At 37.5% G+C, this 22,306-nt stretch overlaps 1 protein-coding gene across 6 annotated transcripts in view; it reads right to left on the minus strand.

Moving 5' to 3' along the window:
* Window positions 1–22,306, minus strand: part of WNK3 (WNK lysine deficient protein kinase 3) — a 119,133-nt gene that overhangs the window by 83,692 nt on the left and 13,135 nt on the right. For all 6 annotated transcript variants that reach the window (XM_070741284.1, XM_070741285.1, XM_070741287.1 and 3 more), the window contains one exon: window positions 15,220–15,872. In XM_070741284.1, coding sequence (XP_070597385.1) covers window positions 15,220–15,741 — 522 coding nt within the window. In that variant the 5' untranslated portion in view covers window positions 15,742–15,872. The remainder of the gene's footprint in view (window positions 1–15,219; window positions 15,873–22,306) is intronic.

Here is a 22,306-nt window from a genome sequence, read left to right on the forward strand (position 1 = left end):
TTTACAGAAATAAAAATAGAAAAGATAAGTTGAAATAAGTCAACAGTAATTTGGTTATAAATCAGTACATTTGGCACATATCCTATAAACATCACATAATACTAGAAATATTACAGATATAAGAAAAAAATAGAGAAAAGGGAAGAAATAAAAAGAGAAAAACAGAGAGAAAGGAAATAGTGTTGGGAAGAAATAGAGTAAAGAGAGAGGGTATAGATAAGAAATAGAGTGGAAACAGCAAGTTGGCTGGTATAACGGATCAATACGACATAAATTTAGAAAATGTACTTGCTGTATTATTCCCCATCTTGTTACTTTGGAGGTTTATACTTGATTTGTTTGGGAGTAGATAAATATGATCGTCCAATGTTGCATGTAAGGTACATCCTTTATAATATGATAAATAAGATAGAATTTTAAATTTTATTAAGAAGTTCATTAAGAAGTTAATTTGTTGGATTGTCTTCCTTTTGAATTATTTGCAAAAAATTTCTTTTCCTTAACCAATTGTACCACTTGTCCCAGACTTGGTGGAAAATTGTATGATTACCCTTGCGAACATCTGATACGCAATGGAGAAGCCAGATTCATTTAACAACCAGGATACTAACTTATCAACTACAGTGATTCCTTGTCACTTAGCAACTATGTCAAGGAAGGTCATAAAATGGGGCAAACCCCACTTAACAAATGTCTCACTTAACAACATAAATTTTAGGCTCAATTGTTGTCATAAGTTGAGAACTACCTGTAGAAATTCCAAAAACTTAATACCATTGTGAATACTTCAGGATGAATTAAAATAACATAAGCAAATAGAAATTATTCTACAAAGACTTACAATTAGTTATCATTAGTGTTTGCTGAGGCTTAAATTTTGGAGGGTTAATTTGTTTTAATTGTACTATGCCTATTTTACACTTAATCACAGTTTTCATTTATTCCCCAATTCCATTATTTATGGGGGGGGGTTGTTCCATTTTGACAATTCATGTCATGATCATATCATCACAACAAATGTTTTAAGATCCCATATTCATTGCATAAAAGGCATTAAAAAAAACCTGGTAAAATAATACAAATTCCCCCCACTCCCTAAAAAAATTGCCCTGTGAAAGCCCCTTACAGGAGAGGGGCGTGGTCCACCTCCGAGATGAAACAGTGTGCTCCTGCGGGGGAACTTCAGAATCCCCGTCTTTTGGGGGTGCTGATTCTTTTGAATCAGCCAGATCCTCCCAGAAGGGGAGGTGAAGAAGGGGACTTGATGGGCAATCCATTTTGGGGTCGGCATACCCCATGGAGAGTCTGCCTGCATCCTCCATCGGCAATGCCACAAAGTGGCTTCAGTCACATTAGTCTCAGTGGCTACATATCAAAAAGAGTTGAAATGAAAGTTGGAAATCATCCGGAAAGAAAAGAACTGTAAGTTTTGTGCTGGAGGCTGAAGAGAAAGAGAGCACTTAAGATATGGTGAGCTATTTTGTCAGAGGGAAAAAACTTTTTTAAGAACTGTTGCTTTGGACTTTGGAGGTAAAGATAAAGAGAAGAGGGGGGAGGGGCTAATTAACAACTGAAGAGTTCAATTGTTATTAAATTGACTTAGAAAATTACAGCTAAAACCCAGGTTGCTGGATAGTGATTGATTGATTGATTTTGGATTAACAATTTGGATATAAAAAGAAATTAAAAATAAAATGAAATGAAGCTAAAAAAACTTTCGAGGGGGGGTGTTTAAAATAAACATAAAATGAACTTGGGGTTGCCATCTGCTGGTGTCATCTACTGGTGGAGAATTTGTTTTCGGAAGTGAATTGACTCTTGCTTGGAAAGTTGATATGACCTTGAATAAAGAAGTTAGCAAAATGAGATAAAGAAGAAACAAGAATAAAATATTATGACTTTTAAGTTTGAACTCTAAATGAACTTTGAAAGAAAAAAGTGATCTTGCAGTTGAATGGTTTTTTTTCAGGTGTTAAAAAAAATTCCTCAGACAGCTGGGGGGGAAAGCTTGCTGCAGTTGATATTGAAGTGAAGAATTGAAAATGCAGGAAATAAGGGATTTATGCAATGATATCCGCAGAAAGATTAAAGAATATAACTTTTAACTTAATTGATTCTATTGAATTTACAACTGGAGTTAATGGACAAGAAGAAGTGCATGTAAAGGAAATTATCAGTGATGATAACAACAAAATGGCTAAACATAGAATAGAAAAAAATGTTGCATTAGCATATAATCAACAGACAGTGAATAATGCAAGAAGCTACGAAGAGGGAAACAATGCTAAGATTGAAAATGGACAGATTAAAGAACATGCTATGATTTATGCAGATTCCTTAGTGGTGATACTGAAGAGAAAATTGAGGGGGGTAAAATAATAAAAGAATTGAAAAATGGCCTGGTTGATGAATGGGCTGATGGTCACATGGTACACTATGAGTATATTGACACTAGTACTAAGAAATGGAGAAGCTGTGAGCAGAAGCACAGAATTTGGCAGATTAGGGAAGAAATTAGAATTGAGAGCGAAAAGATTGGCTAATTAATTAGAAGAAAGAGAAAGAAGAAAAAGAAAAAGCAAATAAAGAGGTGGTACAAAAAGATAAAGAAAATTTTTGATTTTAATCAAGGGGATCAGCAGTTTGAAAAGGGGTAGTTGGTCTTTGTTTTTCTTTAATAATAACTTTCCATTATAAATAGTTTTGAATTTGTGTTTAGTTCTAGCAGTGGCATTAAGTTTGGTGGTTAGTTTTTATTTTTTTAAATATATATATGTATGTGTATTAGAATTGAAATTTATTAATGAGATTGAGGAGATAGAAATTGATATACTGATAAGTATTAATGATAGTTGTATGGTCTTTTTTTCATTTTACTATTGGTTTCTTTAGATTTTAATAATAGATAGATTATATAAGGGTTTTTAGTTTTTAAGAAAAATGTATAGAGAGGAAGGAAGCACCACAGCTTAGCATTTAAAGTGTTACAGACATTGTTTGTATTAACTACTTGAAGGATTACTAATGATTAAATTAAAATATAAGATAATTGGTTTATCTGGATGACAAAATTAGACTTGGCAACAGGGAAAATGATGCGTACCAAATCAAATAAACATGAATTTAGAATTGTTTGTGACTATATATTACTAACCTGATACTTCCTTTTATTGTAAAAAAAATGGATGGTATATTGCATTAATAATTATATAAGAGAGGAAAATTTATAAAAAAGTTTATTTGAGTGAAAGCCCATTATTTTTGGGGTGGGCAGTGGTGGAGATGAGGCAGAATCCTAAAGAGGGATCGGAATGAAATTTCAGCGCTTGGATGGGTAATGGAAAGTTCTAGCATGCTTACTGTTTTCTTCCCAGTAACTTTTATGTTGTAAGTCAGCCTACAACATTTGTTTTCACAAAAGCTTAGTGACAACATATAATCAGCAAATCAGCACACAAGAAATGAATATATTACCATTATAAAGCAGTATTCCAGATTATGGTAAATAAAAGCTCACAAATTTAGCATCTAATGATAGATCTTCAAGCTCATTCCCTGTCATTGTTACTGCAGGACTGTTTACATGGATATACAGTGGTACCTCGAGATACGAGTTTAATTCGTTCTGGACCTGGGCTCTTAAGTCGAGCAGCTCTTATCTCGAACGACTTTTCCCCATAGGAATTAATGTAAATAATTTTAATTGGTTCCAGCCCTCAAAAAACTCACAAAGTTAGTCTAAATTATGCAGAAAGACATGTTTTTAATGAAGAAATGTACATGTACATATAAATGAATAATGAAGTTTCTTTCACTTAACTTGTAAACTTTCTTAAACTTTTAAATTTGTTCAACTTCTTAAACTTTTAAATATGTTCAACTTCTCTGCCACCCAATCCTGTAGGACAGAGGTCCCCAACCCTTTTTGCACCAGGGACCGGCTTTAAGCGATCAAGAGAGGAATGGGTGAATGAATGGATGGAGGGTGGGAAGGAAGGAAAGAGGGAAGGGACAGGAACAGAGGAAGGAAGCAAGGAAACTTATGAAAGGGGAGAGTAAGAGAGGAATGAGTGAAGGGAGGGAGGGAGGGAAGAAGGTGGGAAGGAGAAAGAAAAGAAGAAATAGAGGAAGGGAAGGTAAAAGAGAAAGAAAAAGAGCAAGAAAGAAAGCAAGAAAGAAAGAAAGAAAGAAAGAAGGAAAGAAAGAAAGAAAGAAAGAAAGAAAGAAAGAAAGGGGGAAGGGACAGGAACAGAGGAAGGAAGCAAGGAAACTTATGAAAGGGGAGAGTAAGAGAGGAATGAGTGAAGGGAGGGAGGGAGGGAAGAAGGTGGGAAGGAGAAAGAAAAGAAGAAATAGAGGAAGGGAAGGTAAAAGAGAGAAAGAAAAAGAGCAAGAAAGAAAGCTGCAAGCACCCCCCCGAGCCCCCCAGGCCGGCTGCAACCTTTTAAAACACGCGCGCCGCTTCGCAGCTGTCTCCTGAAGCCGAACGCGGAAGTTAGCGTTTGGCTTCAGGAGACAGCTCCTTGGCGCTTGTATCTCGAATTTGGGCTTGTAAGTAGAACAAAAATATCTCTCCCCTCCCAGCTCTTATCTCGAGTTGCTCTTAAGTAGAGCAGCTCTTATGTCGGGGTTCCACTGTATACAGTTTGTTTACTGAAAAAAGCCTCATAGAGGCAATAGAAGCATTGCATTCCCTAAGATTACCTCCACTGGAAGCTGCACCACCCCACTAAGAAGAGAGGCCTGAATTAGTCTGAAGTGCAGCATTTACACTTCTTTCTCCGGAAATTAACACTAATCATTCAGAGGCTAACATGTGAGAAAATAAATGGGGACACTATGGAACAAAATTGAGCTGGGAATCTATAAAACCATTTCTTTTTTATCAGAGCATGATGTATGTTCACTAATTACTTAATTCAGCTATTATATAAATGTTTTGTAGAAAAAAACCCATTCATTTTTATGTGTCATTCCGATCTACAGATTTTTATTCATAATTTTGAGTTGGTAAATATTGAGACATATGTATAGATTGTGAATTAATGTGCTCTTTTCTGTCATGTCACTGGATTAAAAAAATATGTAACATATTTTTTGACAACCCTACTAAAAATGAAATGTGTTTCCTGCCTTTCCTGACATAGCTGAGAATAAATGAAAATGAATCACCTTCCTTGGCATAGTTTCAATATAAGAGTCTAATGGATCTGTGCCATTAGGCTGCAGAATTGTTGGGAATTGATATACTGGGCCTTGCATTTGATCTTGTTTTTAATGACAGTGGGGACTAAACCATTTTGACTCTGGTTGGTTAAACGGGCCCTGTACAAATCTACCCATTTCTATACACAATCATTTAGAATCTTTCTAAGAACCATACTTATAATTGTTGAGTCAGTGAAAGAAAAAGAGAAGGTAGGAGACTTCCATATCTCACAGCAGCCCAGGTCAATTCACTGGGAGGGAAAGTGAACTTAATTCCGCTTCTATTTACTTATTCTGAGCAAAACTGCTAATTCTCTGCATCCCAGCAATTCAGAAATGTTTGCAAGAATCTTCAGAGGTAGAAAACTTGATCTACTTCATTCCCACTCTACTACACTCCTAGAAATTCTGAGATTCCTACTATGGGAATTGTTAGCAGCTGGAATATATTATTCATCTAGTAAGCGTTTCCATCCGGCTGGGATAAAAAGGAACTGCTACAGCAAGGTAGGTCTAATTTCCTGGGAGAGAGCCTGCAGATAAGCCTATCCATAGTCCAAAGTATGAAACCAATTTGTTCTGCTTTGCAAAATTATTTAAATAGTTTTCCCTTTCATTAGAGTCCACTACCTTCTCTGAGAACCTGAACAATTAATGATATTTACATTAGAACTTTCTTTGTTTGTAGTTTTGCATTCTTTTCATTGTGAAATGGGTCGTTTCTGTCAACAAATAAATCGGTACAAAAGATAGCTAAAAACAAAACTATCGATATTGGGGATAGATCAACGTATTATACATTTCCTCCAATCTCATATAAACATGGCTGAGTAACACACACACATACAATTCCACTAAATTACCTTCCCACAATATGTCTACTAAGATGACCTTCTTTTCAATGAAGTTTGGTGTCAAAAGAGTGTGTCACTTGGACAAAACGACTGAGTAGATAAAGTAATAAACAAAACAGTGCTGCAATCATCAAACAGTTCTTCATCATTATAACCTTCTATTTCTCTCTCTCAGAGTGGCTAACCTTTTGCCCTTATATTTTGGAATGTTTTCTTCAATAGAAAACATATTATGTAAAACATCCCATCATTCAGAAATGAATAATCTGAAACAATATTTTACCTGTCCATTGACCTACCTATCTCCTCCTAATATCAGAGAGTAAATTTAGCAATAGATATGATAAATTACATGCCTAGTATGATTTGACATGCATAAGTGATCATGTGCAAAGCTGTACCACAAATGACTTTAATTTTTTTGCACTTTAGTGCCACCAACCAAAACCCTCAAGAAACTATAAATTCATGTTGCTCCTGTGCAATTTTTGGTTTACTTTGCAACCAACTAGTAATTTATTCCCTTTGATGAAAAGTAAAAGGTATGCTGAAATATAACACTGAATAACTGTTTTTAATATACCGTCATTTAATGCTGATGGCAATTGTTCAGGAACTGGGGCAGCCTGGGTTGGTCTATTTGTGTACTTTTTTGTTATACAAGATAAATATATTTGTTTGCTTAGAATATTTTGTATTATGATGGATTTTTATGGCTTTATTTGCTACAGAGGGATTTTTAGACTGTCAATTTTATATATAACTTTTAGGTTTTTTAAAAAAATTAACAATGTATTTTAGATTTTTTTTCAAGTTTTAAAATTATTCATTGCATTTAAGCCTTGTTATGTTGGTCTATGACCATAATAAATATTTGATTTGGAGCATTTTATTATGTTCATTATTGCTTCAAATAAAGTTGCTCAGCAATAAAAATAATTCCCAGAAATAAAACATATAGCCTTTTGCCTAATTACAAGTACAGTACTTATAGAATTAAGGGGTGCCAAGGCAAAATGTTTATCTCATTTGGAAATGTGGATAGCAAGTAATGAAATTGCCACTAAACTGAAATTTATCACATCACTCTATAAAGGATTATGGAAGGACTTGCAAATTCCATAACTTGCTACTGCTATTTATCTGACAGATAATCCAATATCTTTTTTTCCCAGTATCTGTTTAAACACCTCCAGTAAAAAAAAAAGGGTCTGCCATCCTCTGAAGAAATTCCATTTTATAAGCTTTTATGGTTTCAAAATATGCTTGGCATTTGAATTAAATTAAAATTAAATCTCCTGTTTGGCACACAGGCCACAATCCTATCATGTGCTGTAGAGTTACATCTTATTCCTTAAGTTGGTCAATTTCTACATAAAGGTACTGAGAAAGCTTATCCAGAGCTTTTAATTTAGATGTTGATTTAGTTGCACTGGTCCCTGTCCCTAAACTCCAAGAAAATAGTTGATTCCATTGATGATATCCAAGTTCAGTATTGGGCTATATGGGGTGAACAGGCTGGGATAAAATCCAGACAGGCTAGGTGTTGGGAAACAATCAAATATCTGTGGAACTGGGTTTCAGCCTCTTTTTGAAGAGACTCATTTCCTGAGTTAAAGTATACAATATTTTGTTAAAATGTTAAAATGTAAAAATAGAGTTAAAATTTAAAAATAAATTAAAAATACAATATAAATTAGTTAAAAAGAAAGCCTATTTACTTTTGGAGGAGCTCTTTAGAGCCAGTGCTGTCTGTCCTCCATTGAGTCCTTGGAGAGGGGCAGCATACAAATCTAATAAATTATTATTATTATTATTATTATTATTATTATTATTATTATTATTATTGGCTCCTCCTCCTCTACTTTTGCAGAGTTATATCAAACATACCACCTGCAATTGTTTCTGAGTAGGACAAATCTAGCAAAAGTTATCCATGCTTCAGTTATATCCTATTTGATTCTTTCTATCTATCTATCTATCTATCTATCTATCTATCTATCTATCTATCTATCTATCTATTTAATTTGACTTCTATGCTGTCCAATCCCAAAGGACTCAGGGTGGCTCACAACAGTACAAAATTACAATAACAATAGCAACAGCAATAAAAACAAGTCAAGGAAAAGATGAGCAATATCAAAAATCCCAATTAAAACCTAAAAAAACAATTCAATAACACACATACTAGTCATTCATATGGGTTCTTAAACAACTTTCAGAAGCTTTAATTAGGCTGCTAATTACTGCATATGAACTATCTAATGCTCAGAGACCTAGAAATCCACCCTAGGATAGCATTTTAAAAAGTTGAAGCACATTTATTTTAGAGAGTGCCCATCAATCCCAAAGAGCAACTCTGAGTGGTAAGAGTGGCTGTGTATTAAAACGTTTCCTGAAAACGTTACATGGCTTCAGTGATTCATTATCTCAAAAAAAAAATGGGGGAGGGGAATATCCTATCTATCATTTTAAGTAATAGGCAACCAATTCGTACCAATAAGTATTATCCTTAAATCAGATATTCTTAACTTGAAGGCTACACAAAGATCCTTCCTGTAAGTTTTTAGAATTGTTATTTTTTTTCAAATGTAGAATTTGAAATTAAATATCCAAAAAACTTCCTAAGGGAAAATGCTATTGATTAGATAAAATATGATAAGATAAAGGCTGGACACTGGAGGAAACTAGAAAAAGAATAAATATTATAATTAAAGGAAAACAGGCTCACTAATACAGAATGGAGCAAAAACATTTTTAATGTCGGAAGAATTCAAAAATATTTGGGAACAATGCACTCATAAATAATTCTTAACATTTTCTGCAATTATAAAAACAGAATTAAAAGAGGTTATATAAAAGAAGCAGGTTTTACTCGACAAAACAGACTGAGGCTATTTGAATAGGGATTTAAAATGACAGATTACAGGAATGATACGGAAAAAGATGGGACAGTGGATTTAAAAATGAGACTGGCTGTCGTAATTAAAAGAGATATACAAATAACAAACCAGAAAAGTGACTTTGATAACTTTCTTATTTTGGATTTACAAAAGAGAAAACAGAAAGAGACAATGAAAACAAATCAAGTTGTGGGACACTATTTAAAGAGATTAAAGAGCAAGACTGTTAAAAGAAAAGAGAAAGAATACAAAGTAGATTTATTTGACCAAGGTTAAAAGCAGTGTGGGATTCAGCTGGTTTGGGCCAGTTTGGGTGAACCAGCTGTTAAAATTCTGACTGGCCCCGCCCCAGCTAGTCACTCTTCATCTTGCCCGCACGCCTGGCATAACTGCTGCTGCTCTCTGTCTGACTCCCTCACTTGCCTCAACCTATGGTCTCTGAGGGCCAGCCAGCTTGCCTGCCTTCGTCTGAATCCCACATAGCGCTCTCCACCTGGCCCAGCTGAGCTGCCTAGATCTGCCTGGGTGAGTGACTGCAAGCAGTAAGGTCCCAATCCTGGCCTAACTGCCTCCCACATGGCCCAACTAGCTTGTCTGCCTTCTGTGCTCACGCAGCACTCTCTGTGAGACTCAGATAAGCACCCATATTAGCCCAGGTGAGCCTGCAAGCAGCAAATCCTGAATCCTGGCCTAGCTGCCTCCCACATCGCCTAGCCAGATTGCCTAATGGTGCTGTGGTGGCAAGTGGGAATGGTGCGGGCAGGTAGCGAATGCCAAAGCCTAAGTGTGCAGGAGCGAAGCACAACTTGCCTTTTTGCTATCCATTCTGGGGGGCCTTCATCTTGGTACATTTGCATCAGCTGGTGGCACTCAAGGCATGGTCCAGGCCCATTGGCAATGGCAGAGAAGCAGGTGCAAAGTGGGCTTCCTATTCACCCACCCGCCAGCCAGGCTGGCCCAAAAGTGCGTTCCCAATGCGGCCGCACTCCTAGTGCAGTGAGCTTTAATACGCCCTGGTAGGAGAGCGCACTTAAGTTAGTATGCCGTTACAATAGATGCTTTCAGCCAATATCCAATAGATGAGGGGATCACTTTTCTACCCATGAAAGAGGGATGAAAAAAAAAAAACAAGGCTTCTGACCTTCCGAATGACACTGTTCATTTAATGTACTTGCAGGGGGTCCTCCTGGACATAATTTCTCCTGGGGCTGGATAGACTCCGGGCAGAAATCAGGCAGAATGATCTCCTGGGCCCTATGGAATCACCTTGGGCAGAAAGGAGGGGTCCAGCCACAGAACAACCCTGTCTGCATGAAAGATACAATGGTCTTCCCGCATTGACAGGGCAGCTAATTCAGAAGTCCTCCCAGCTGAGGTAATAGGCACAAGAAAAGCAACCTTAAGAGTCAGCAGCCTAAGACTAATGGTCCTCAGAGGCTCAAAGGGGGAGGCTTTGAGGGCCTGAAGAACCAATGTAAAGTTCCAGGTGGGATAGAAGTGCACAAAAGGTGGTTTAAGATTCACCGCCCCTTTAAGGAAACTTTGAATCCTAGGATGACTGAGGGGTTGCCAACCATCAGCTGCCAGCACAAGGCTTCACCTGGCTGCGAAGGGTGTTAGGTGATAACCCTTTGTCAACTCCTCCTGCAAAAAATCCAGGACCACCAGGATTGATGACACCACAGGCTCAATGCATTTCTCAGCACACCATCGGGGAAAAAGACAATCAAGTGGCGTCATAAATCCAGGTAGTCAAAGGCTGTCTGGAGGCCTGAATGGTTTTGATCACTTTGTTGGAGAAGTTGTCCTTCCTCAGGAGGCCCCTTCTCAAGTGCCAGATGGTCAACTGCAAACATTGTGAGCACCCCAGAAGCCAAGGGCTGCAAAGAGCATTGACCTGCTCTGACCCCAGTTCTGGGAAGCTGGGCATTTGACAGGTGAGCAAATAAATCCATGAGTAGTCAGCCAAATATCTAACAGATGTCTTCGAAGATATCCGGACACAGGCACCACTTGGACTGGGTGATTGTTGTTCTGCTCAACCAGTCCGCCTGCAGGTTTGACATTCCAGAAATTTGTTGGGTTCCTCTTCACCCAACTTACCAGCTTCTCTGCTTTGATCGTAAGAGGTCTGGAGTAAGTGCTCCCCTCCCAATTTATGTGGGCCTTTGCAGCCACGTTGTCCATCAAAATTAGTACATGGGGGTCCTTGACCTTCTCCCAGAAATGGTACAATGTCATTTGGACAGCCCGTAACTCCAGCCAGTTTATACTGTTCAATAGGTCCAGTGGGGACCATCTTTCCTGGACTACCTTATATCAAAGGTGGGCACCCCAGCCCAACAGGCTGGCATCTGACATCATCATTGTGCATTGAGGCTCCTTGAAGGTGCACCCCACCCAACAGATCACTGTCCCCTGGAGTGGGGAGGACAACTGGATTAAAATATCATCTAAGTAGCATTGCATCCTGACGGGAAATGCTCTGATGGACACTGCTATCACTGCTAGGAATTTGGTGAATGTCTTCAGGTCCAACGAGAGGTCAAAAGGCATGGCCTTATATTGATAATGGCGCCCAGCAAACCTCAGGTACCTCCTGTGATCAGGGAGGATGGGAACATGGAGGTAGGGCTCTTTGAGGTCCACTGATGGCAAAAAGTCTCCCTCTAGAATGCTGCACAAGATGGATTGTAGGGATTGCATCTTGAAACGCCAGTATGTGACATGGCAATTGAACTTCTTGAGGTCTAGTATGCCCTTCCAACACCCTCAAACTCTTGGAAACTAGGAAAAGAATTGAATAAAACCCTGTTCCCTCCTGACCCCCGGGAGGTCAGGAGCCTTAAACTTGGTTTTAGTAACTCAGTAACTAAAATTCTAACCCAAATTCACATATAAGATCCTTCAAATAAACAACCTTGCTAAATGGCTTAGTACAACTAAGGATATTGATTATGGTGTTTAATCAATGAGCACTGTAACTCATAATGTGACAAGAGTATAAGTCTGAGCATTCTAAGTGATGAGGCATTGTAATATAAGCTCTGATATTTAGAAACATTGCATGGAAAATTCTGACAAGGTTAGGCTGAATTAGCTGTGGAAGAAATTAAACCAATTATGAAGCATACGGTAGTTATTCCTCTACCCACTGATAGGTATATAGGGAAAAACAAGTACATACTGTTTTATTTTTAATCACAGCTGCTCAAGTCAATTTTCTATGACAAAAACAAAAACAGAAATAAAACGCAAGCAATGAGTTAGCTTATTTAAATGATCCATTCCCTCCACCCTCCCCTTCCCAAATCCCATATTTTCACCTTCTCTTTATTATACCTGGAGTAGCATAGCAATAGCATTTAGACTTATATACCACCCCATGGTGTTTTATAGCCCTCTCTAAGAGGTTTACAGTGTCATTTCTCAAGACTAATTCTTAATAGGAATAGTAGGCAATCTATCAAGATTGTCTACTCTGAAGAGAAGAATGAAATATAAATTTAATCATAAATTTAATTAGTATTGCAAAACAATAACAATAATAAAAAAATTAAAAAGTGATAGCGGCTTTGGAGAAAGATAAAAAATTATTGTTGTTTATAAGATCAAAAGAATCACACTGCATTAAGCAACAGAATTTTCAACAGTAGTGTCTTCCAAATGCACTGGGACTAACACTATCAATATTCCTAGCCAGCATGAATATATATTGCCCAGAAATGAAGAAGCAGCCAGTCATTTGCCTCCAGGAAATTCTCAAGCTGGTGAACCCAAGCAACTGGCTTTAAACCTGTAGGTTTCTTTAAAGTATTACAGCTAACAGCAGACTTATCAAGCATTACAATATCTAATCACTTTTTAATACTACACCATTCAAAAAAAATTGTTTCCCTCTTTATCCTCCATAATATTTTGCCAGCACAGATGGAAAGAGTAGCAAGGTGTAAAGAAAAATACTATTTTTGTATCATCAACTATTGTGACTTCTTCTCATCCTACATCTTGCAATGTTTTTTCTAGACAAAATTTTAAAAACCCAGGAACATTTTCTTTCCTTCTAACAGGTTCTCCTATAAATCATAGAAATACTATAAGAAACAGAGAAAATGAGAGGCAAGTTGAAATGAATGTTTCAAATGACCCTTTTAACAATTTTCCTTTTGTAATGGAAAAAATAAAAATCAGGAAATTATACAAAATCTAAAGAAATGGGGGTGTTTCTTCAAATAAAGAGTCTTTCTTCGTTATGCAAAGATTTCTTCAGTCTTCAGATAATAGTTATATAATAATTTGCATTAATGCAACATTTAGTAGGCTACTTCCAAGATGGCCACAGGGACAGAGGACTTGAAAAGGATTTTAAAGATAATAGGATGGAAACTTGGGAACAAATAAGAATACACAAAGAGAAGCACAGACAGAGGGGAAAAGACAAAAGGCAGAAAAATCCCCAAATCTCTACTGATAAAAAAAACTTCACATATAAACTCATCCCTTGTTCAGCATTATTAGCCTTGCTTTCTCTTATGACTACAACATATACAAGATACTTTGATGAATGAATGCAAATACTGTATACTGTCCCAGAATAATGTTTTAAGATTCAATCTGCATAGGTCACCAGGACCAGATGTTTAGTCTTCCAAGCTTTAAGACTGGTGCTGGAGGCCATCCTACAATTCCCTGAGGATGGGCTCCAGTATGAGTCCTAAAACTAAATTCTCTGCTCCCAGTGCCTGCCTGACCCAGATTGGATCCTGCCATAAGATATTTCATTCAGGTTAAGTGTTACATGCTTATGTAGGGCAGATTTATCTTTAACCATATTCTGCTGCCTTAATCCTGACCAAAAAAACCTCAGGCCTCATGGTTTTTTCCTCTTGTATAGTTTAACACTTTCCTACTTTATATACTGCTCAAAAAAAACAAAAGGAACACTCAAATAACACATCCTAGATCTGAATGAATTAAATATTCTCATTGAATACTTTGTTCGGTAAAAAGTTGAATGTGCACAACAGCATGTGAAATTGATTGTCAATCAGTGTTGCTTCCTAAGTGGACAGTTTGATTTCACGGAAGTTTGATTTACTTGGAGTCATATTGTGTTGTTTAAGTGTTCCCTTTATTTTTTGAGCAGTGTATTTTCCTGAGTGATACTAAACCCTTTGATAGAAACTGCCAATACAGCTATAACATGTAAGCAGCTGTTCTTCCAAATACTTAATTTGACTGACCAAACCAAGAAGGACCAACTTCCAAATTTAAATTGCTTCTTGGTTTTTAATTTTAATTTTCTTAATTGCAATCTCATATTGGTCTGACCCAATTCCCAATACTTTGTATTGTGGTTACACATAAAAGCACCAGCAAGATATTAATTTTCATGTAATGGCCATTTCTTCTAACCTTTTCCGTAGGGTAGAAGCCAGGACGAGACCACCCACAAGCCATGGTTACATATTCTAGTCAGCCACTATATCACAAACTATTAACAAATCAGAAATCCACATTTGCACGTTAAAGAACCTAAATGTTGTCTACATGTTGTAGATCTATGCTTACATCATTTTGGAACTTATTTGCAGTGTCTATTTTAAAAACGACAACAACCCACATTCAATTATTTCATTCAATTATTTGATTTGTAAACTTATGAAAAAAGAAAAACATTATCAAAGTTTATATGAAAGAATTTCAACTCAGGAGAGTTCCTAAAATGGAAAATAAATCCAGTCATTTGATGTTCAAAATTACTTCGAACTACAATAAACTGCAATCTTGGAAATCACATAAAACTTTTCAAAACGTTCATGAGTATACATAATTGAGATTTCAGTTGCTGTACAATTTAGCTAGGATTTTGTTCTCATTGAGGAAGAGCAAGATTTGCTCACTTTGGTTTTCCCAGTGAATGAAAGAAGAAATATGAAAATACAAAATAGCTAACAGAACTGGTTGTGAGATCAGGACTTCACCCGCCAAATTACAATTTCTCTCTGCCTTCTAGGCATTTATTGAAATTTCCACCATAATTAGGTAAAACCATAACAACTTTTTTTTAAAAGTCCTACTTTGCTAATAATTATTACAATACAAAAACCTGGTATATATTATATTAGGAGCATTGACATACCTTGTATAATATGATCAAGGCATCCATAAAGTTCAGCACATCTACATCTCAGTGGTTATATCAGAGCATACAATTATTAGCTCACTGACTGATGGAGCTCATCCACACTCACCTGCAGTTCACACCAAGCAACTTCTACCCAGGTTTCTGTGTCCAGACCCTTGAAGACAGTTTTGAAAGCTCCTCTTCCCAACTCGATGTCAAATTTCAGAAATCTTCCACCAGGGGATGTAGCCACAGCCTTCATCTCTGCCTCCTCTTCTATCTCCTTCTTCATCCTTTCCTTTGTGGCTTCCATAATCACCTTTGAGTTTTGCTCATTTCTGGCTTCCTGCTCAACCACAAGTATACTGGCAGAAAGATGGATCATCCCCTGATCACCCAAGATAAATTGTTCTTGCTCATTCCGTCGAGTAAGTTCCAAGTCCTTTTCATCCTCCATTATCTCCACACTTTTTCGAAAAAACCTTTTCCTTTCTACAATTGCCCCAGAGGCAGGTGTGCTAAGCCCCTCTTTGGTCCTGGCCTCCATGGTCAAAGTAGCATCAACAGGAGGATTCATACATTCCAAAGAAACTCCATCAGGTTTCTCTGATTCTTCTGTGCTGGCTGATTCACCAGAGTCTGTAGCCATGACACAGCAGAGCCTTGGCACTTAGATATATGAAGTGTTTCCCTTCCTCTTCACTCCAGGCACATCATGAATAACTGCAATATTATCAGGACTTACTTCCTCTCAGATTATCATAAGATTCCCATAGCAACCTGTAACAAGAAGGAAGGGGGGGGGGGTAAAGGTTCATTTTAAAAGGTGAAATATGAAGCAGGCACCAAAACTGCAGTGTTCAGTTAATTAGTCTACCTTCTTTATCCCAGCAACAAAAAACTAGTTTTTTGTTTAAAGACATTTTTACCGCTGAGCCCGTGTAAGCTGAACAATGTACTATATAGATCACTTTAGGTTGTTGGCTTCAAGAGTTTAACATCACATGATGTTACTGTAAACAGATCCCTTGGCAGTTTGACATATGAGTGGAGTTTGTTGACCTAAATATTTCCTCTTTCCAACTTCTTAAATTCAGTAATTGTTTGATAATTTATCCGATGAATTAGTTCTCAGAGTTCATGCATGCTTAGGAACTTATATACTTCATTGTCTCCTACATTATCTGTGTTACACTGCACACTGTATGCTTAACAAAATTCCCTTTTTTGGGTTTTCAAGAACCCTGCCAAGCTTGGAACCTTGTAATTTGAATTATTTCTCCATATATAAAGCTTCCTATTACAGAAAAAAAAGAAAATGAACACAAATGTAGCACTGATTCTTGAAAGTCACATAACAATAAGAGATCAACATATAATATAGTCTAATGACTAAAAACTCTGCTTATACAGTAATGCTTCTACCTACAGTATATTGCTTGAAAAAACAGAAATTACTTAGTAACTTTTTTTTCAGAAACTACTCCTTTTGTGTTTTGCTCTGATCACAATTGCTCCTTATAAATTAAATGAAAGAGGCATTTTTATTCTTATGTTCTGAATGGGTATTGTAGATGCTTAATAATTAAATCCAGGTAAACTGGTATTTCCTGCTAGTATGCTGTATTATGATAGAGCACTGTCCAAAGTGCTTGAGATTGGTTTGAGGCTGAGGTGTTTTTTAAAAGCAAGCTTTCAAATATAAAAAAAGAAAAATCCATGCCTCAATGGGAGTTCATTTAATCAGCCAGCCTCTGTAACACATCTTCAAGCAAATGGAGTTAATGGAATCTATTCAAATCCCTCTAGATATTTATACTCACATGTCAAGTTTATTTACAAATGCTGAAAGCAATGTGTTGCAGCAAAGACTTAACTACTCAGCATCAATGCATAAGCCAAAATTTTTACTGTACTACGCATTTCAGTTAAATCAATTAACATTTGTAATGGTTTCATAAAACAATCCAAATTCATGTTACTTTGTCAAGCTTTTAATATATTTTAACAGGAACTGAGACACCAATTTTAAAAAGAGCAAGAAAAAGAACATCCATGAGAAAACCAACATACTGTAGTTCTTCAGTTAAACTAGACATTCTTTGTGAATGCATTTTAGAATTCTACAACTTCATAAGATACAGTAGGGGTATGCAGAATCTGAGTGAATTAAAGGGGAAAAAACTAGTGTAATATATGCTGTAAAGGAGAATAAAAGCGGGTAAATACTGTTCTTGATATTGGGGAAAAAATTAAGATATCCTATATCACTACATTTAAAATTTGTTCCATAAAGAGAATATTTATGACACATTCTTTGGAAATGAAGCAACAGAATATCATTCACTGAGAGGGTATTATTTTCATGGCAAGCAATCAGCCTTTTTTCTGTGAAAGAAACAGAAGATTCCTCTCCACACAATTCTCAGCTTCACCATCTCAACATTAGCAGAATTTTCACCATTTTGTGGTACACTCAGCAAACGTTTCCACCTATTCTTGAACCAGTACTCCTCTAACTAGCCAATGGGGAAACACTAAAAATAGCAAAACACTCCATCCTCCTCCTTGTTCCTCCCTTGCTACATTTTAGTTTTATAGCAAGAAACAAATAGCCTTCATCCCAAGCCCAGCTGCTACTCTGTTGGAATGCAGCAAAGTCCCTCTGCTAAGTAGCCTGAATATAATGGGGGAACAGCAATAAAGCATCATAATATCTATAGTCTGGGAAGCAAAGAAACATCTCATGAACAAAGAAGCAAAATGAGACCGGGAACTGCCCTACAGCTACAAAGAAAATGCTACACAACTATCTTTCAGCATTTCCTTTAGAGGCAATTGACTAATTGAATCCATTAATTTCTGAATTGGCTCTGTACTGTAGAAAGTGCCAATGCCATTTTGGTGCCATTCCTATACAGTACATGAAAGGGTATAATTAATTAGATAGAATTAGTCTTTACCATCTCCATCCTCTGTCTTTTACACTCCAACAAGGAGTCTTGTGATAATATGCCATTCATCTCACAGGAGATGACTCTAAGTGGCTTATAAACATTTGATTAAAATGCACTATGAAACATTGAAACAATAAAATTCAAGTAAAATAAAACTAACCAGGATGGAGAGAGAGGGGAACAAAATGTGTACAAGAAGCAGGTGAGGTGTTCTCTATTCAGGGGTGGGTTCCTCCCAGTTCAATAATACCCGCTGGTGACATCACAATGACGTCACTGAACCAGATCGGTCAGTGCTGGTCTGTGGACACCACCATCTTTTTTTTTAAAAATGAAAATAAAATCCTTCTGAGCATGCGCAGAAGCAGAATTCCGGCACTGTGCATGTGATCGCCATCTTTTTTCCGGCTTTGTTTGTTTGTTATTTTTCTTTTTTAAAAAAAATAAAGTTTTTATTCACAAATAGAAAAACATTACTGTACATGCACGCCCATGAGGGGCACTCAGGTGGTGTGGGAGGGAGTGCACTTGCAGCGAGGTAAGTTGGAACCCATCCCTGTCTGTACTCCAATACCCACCTCCAACCTACTTCACCTCTATTGTGGCCCCAATCTAATTGGAACAGCCATGTCGTCAAGGCCTTTTAGAAAAATATGTAGGACACAATGGAGAGATTACAAATAGAAGGGAGACTTGGTAGAAATATCCTTTAATATGAATTGGATAATAGGATGGGGATCATTAAATGCAGAACAAAATTATGGGGACATTTCCCTACTTAAAACACAGAAACAGAATGACCAAAGAAAGGCAGGCAAAAAAGCAAGAGCAACTTCTAACTTTCTGCTGCTTTCCCATTGAGTTTCCTTGTGAGAATCTGGCAGGGAACACTGAATATCGGAGAGCCAGTTTGATCTAGTGATTAAGGCACCAGGCCAGAAAGTGGGAGATTGTAAGTTCTAGTCCCGCTTTAGGCATGAAACCAACTATGTGACTGGGCCAGTCACACACTCTCAGTCCAATCCATCTCACAGGACTGTCGTGGGGAAAATGGAAGGAGGACGGTCTGTTGGATATATTCACTACCTTAGTTATTTCTAAAAACAGTAAAGGCAGGATACAAATAAATATCTCCCTTCCCTCCCCAGCAGGAAGGTAAGTGGTTGCCGCTGGATGAGGGAGGAGGGAAGGGGTTGTGCGGCTGGCTAAGAATCTGTCTCAAAACACTGAAAATGAAGATGACATGACAGTAGCAGCAACGCAGTAGCAAACAGAAGCCAGTAGCACTGAAGCAGTCAGAACTTTTCAAAATTTTATTCCTTGGGAGTCAAGAGTCTTGAATTTTGCACACATTCTGTAAGCCCATCTGAGGCACCTGAATTATTCTAGTTTAGAATATATTAAGAGAGCCAGTTGGAAGTAATGGTTAAAGTATCAGACTATAGACCTGCCATCTGAGTTCTAGTCCTGCCTTAGGAACAAGTGTGGGTTGATGATCTTGGGCCAATCACTCTCTTTTAGCCCCAGAAAAGAGGCAATGGCAAATCATTTCCTTTTTTAAGATATAATTTTCTTGAAGATTCGTACGTAAATAAAAGATAAACATGAAAATAAAGTTAAAAAGAATTAAAAAGGAAAAAAATAGGAAAAAGTAGAAAAGATAATTAGAGAAGTGACTTCCGACCTTTTTAGTAGTGATTACAAACTAATTATTCATCCTCCCTCTTTAAGATTATATTATAAAGATTTCTACTATTCCGTATTCAGACCATTTTTCAATCAGCAAATTTAGAAATCATTCATCAAAAGTGGCAAACCTTGCCAAAAAAATCTACAGGAGCCAATCCAGGCAGTTGCCAGGCATTCAAAGGCATAAGTAATAAAACAAAATAAATATAAATATATTAATCCATATAATAACAACATAGCTATAGTTAAACTGTTCTAAAGCTTGAAATGTTCTAAAATCATGCATTCTTATTCCCTGTGAATATGATTCTCTATTTTTAAGATATAAAATGAAAGAAAATGATATTAAAGAACTCCATTAAATTCTATCAATGCTTGTGTTACCTAGTTCTTCCACCTTTACACTGTAAAATCAAAATAAATTAGCAAATGAAGCATGCTAATAAAATTAATTTTAACAACTCGCCCACTTTGTAACGAAATATTATTAATAGTCTGGTCCAGCAATTCGTCCCCCCTCCCAACTGCTCCAAAAGGGAAAATGTAAATTCACAGGTGCAGCTCTTTTGCTAAGGCTACATAAAATGGAATCCAGAGCATATGCTAACTGGAACAAACATGCAACAAACTAGCGACAATTCATCTTTGAGGCCAAAAGCCAAATAAGCCTATGACATACAGTACTGACTTTTAAAATCAAAGTACTTCCCACTTGTATACATAAGCAATATTTTTTTTAAAAAAAATTATTTGCATACTATATTGCACAATAAAATTATCGCTAAAGCTTTAAAATGTTAGAAGTTATTCATATACATATTTTGGGTTATTGTATTTATTAAATCCAATCCTAGAGATTCTAGTTATTTAACAATGCACAATGCACTATTTTAGGAAACTATCCAAACTGAAATAATGTAACAGATAAACAAAGCTAAGGAAACCGCTCTACCACTTTTATAAGAAATAAATCAAAGGCAAAAAATACTATCTGGGAAGAGAAACAAAGGCAAAGAAACTAGGTACCAAACAAAGTACCAGTAGTGGGTTCTAAAATCCTTTAATATCGGTTCACGCACACGGTCACAAAACTCCTGCACATGAGCAGAAGTATTCCAGGTGGGTGGGGGAGCTTCCCGTCACCGGCGCATACCAGTTCTAAGAACCAGGAGCAATCTACCGCTGGGAGGTACTAGTATATTTAGGCTTGAAAAGTTCAAAAATTATACTGTAATGGACTGCAATTTAAATGTTTATCAATAATAGACAATAACTGTGTTTTGTTATTAATACAATATGTCACGAACTAACACACTTAGCTTCTGCAAATCCAACCCATGTGTTTAATTTATGATTTCTGAAGCAAACATTTGGATTAAATAAACAATACTCAATACTGTTTTGGTAGATCTATTGTGTGAAAATATAATTTCAAATGTTAAACCAAAACTGGCCAACCAATATTCCACAAAACATGTGGCCTCCACAATATTCTGAACTACACTGCCAAAATTTGGTGGCAAATACTGTAGTCTCATTTCAGTTATACATTTCCCCAAAGAAATTTCTGAAAAAAGAGTTAAAAAATCACATGATTATACAGAAATCAGCTACAGTATTTTCCTCCTAAATTTCAGTACCATAATTTCTGCTTATTTGTAGGATTTTCCAGGCCCTCATGTTAAGCATAGGAGTATTGTAATTTACTTCCCAGAGGCATTCTGTTCCTCTTCCCATGATTAATACAGTACTTCAAAAAGAGGCTCATTTCCTGGCTGTATTAACATACATAGTAATAATAGCTTTATTTGGTTCCATATATTTATTTTGTACTGTTTTAATGATTTTAATTTTTTAATTGTATGTATTAGCATGTCCAGAGTCACTTGTTGAAATTGCTGGGTGGCTACAGAAATTAAATAAATTAAAAATAAGTTTTAAAAGTCAGACCAGCAAGTTGATACAGAAAACACTCTAACCCAGCGTTTCCCAACCGGTGTGCCGCGGCACACTGGTGTGCCGCGAGACATGGCCAGGTGTGCCGCCAAGCTTCAGCTGGGCGGGGCGCTGCCGGTACTTCCGTCCTGGGGCTCCCGCTCGCAGCTGTCCCCCGCCTCCTGCTCGATGCCGCGGTTTTCGGCGCTCTCCTGCTGGGCCCCAAAGAAGGAAGGCAGGAAGAAGGAGAGCTCCGTTCTTCGCACCTTTTTCCCGCCTTCTTTCTTTGGGGCCCAGCAGGAGAGCGCCGAAAACCGCGGCATCGAGCAGGAGGCGGGGGACAGCTGCGAGCGGGAGCCCCAGGACGGAAGTACCGGCAGCGCCCCGCCCAGCTGGAGCTCCTCTGGCGTCAACGGCAAGTGTCCGATGGGAGCGGGGGGGGGGGGCCGCAGCGGCCGCAGGCAGTCGGGGGAGATGGCGGCGGCGAGAGGGATCGCTCTCTCTCTCTCTCTCTCGACGGCAAGTGTCCGATGGGAGCGGGGGGGGGCGCAGCGGCCGCAGGCAGTCGGGGGAGATGGCGGCAGCGAGAGGGATCGCTCTCTCTCTCTCTCTCTCGACGGCAAGTGTCCGATG

The sequence above is a fragment of the Erythrolamprus reginae genome, chromosome 2 (assembly GCF_031021105.1).
Source record: "Erythrolamprus reginae isolate rEryReg1 chromosome 2, rEryReg1.hap1, whole genome shotgun sequence".
NCBI lineage: Eukaryota > Metazoa > Chordata > Lepidosauria > Squamata > Dipsadidae > Erythrolamprus > Erythrolamprus reginae.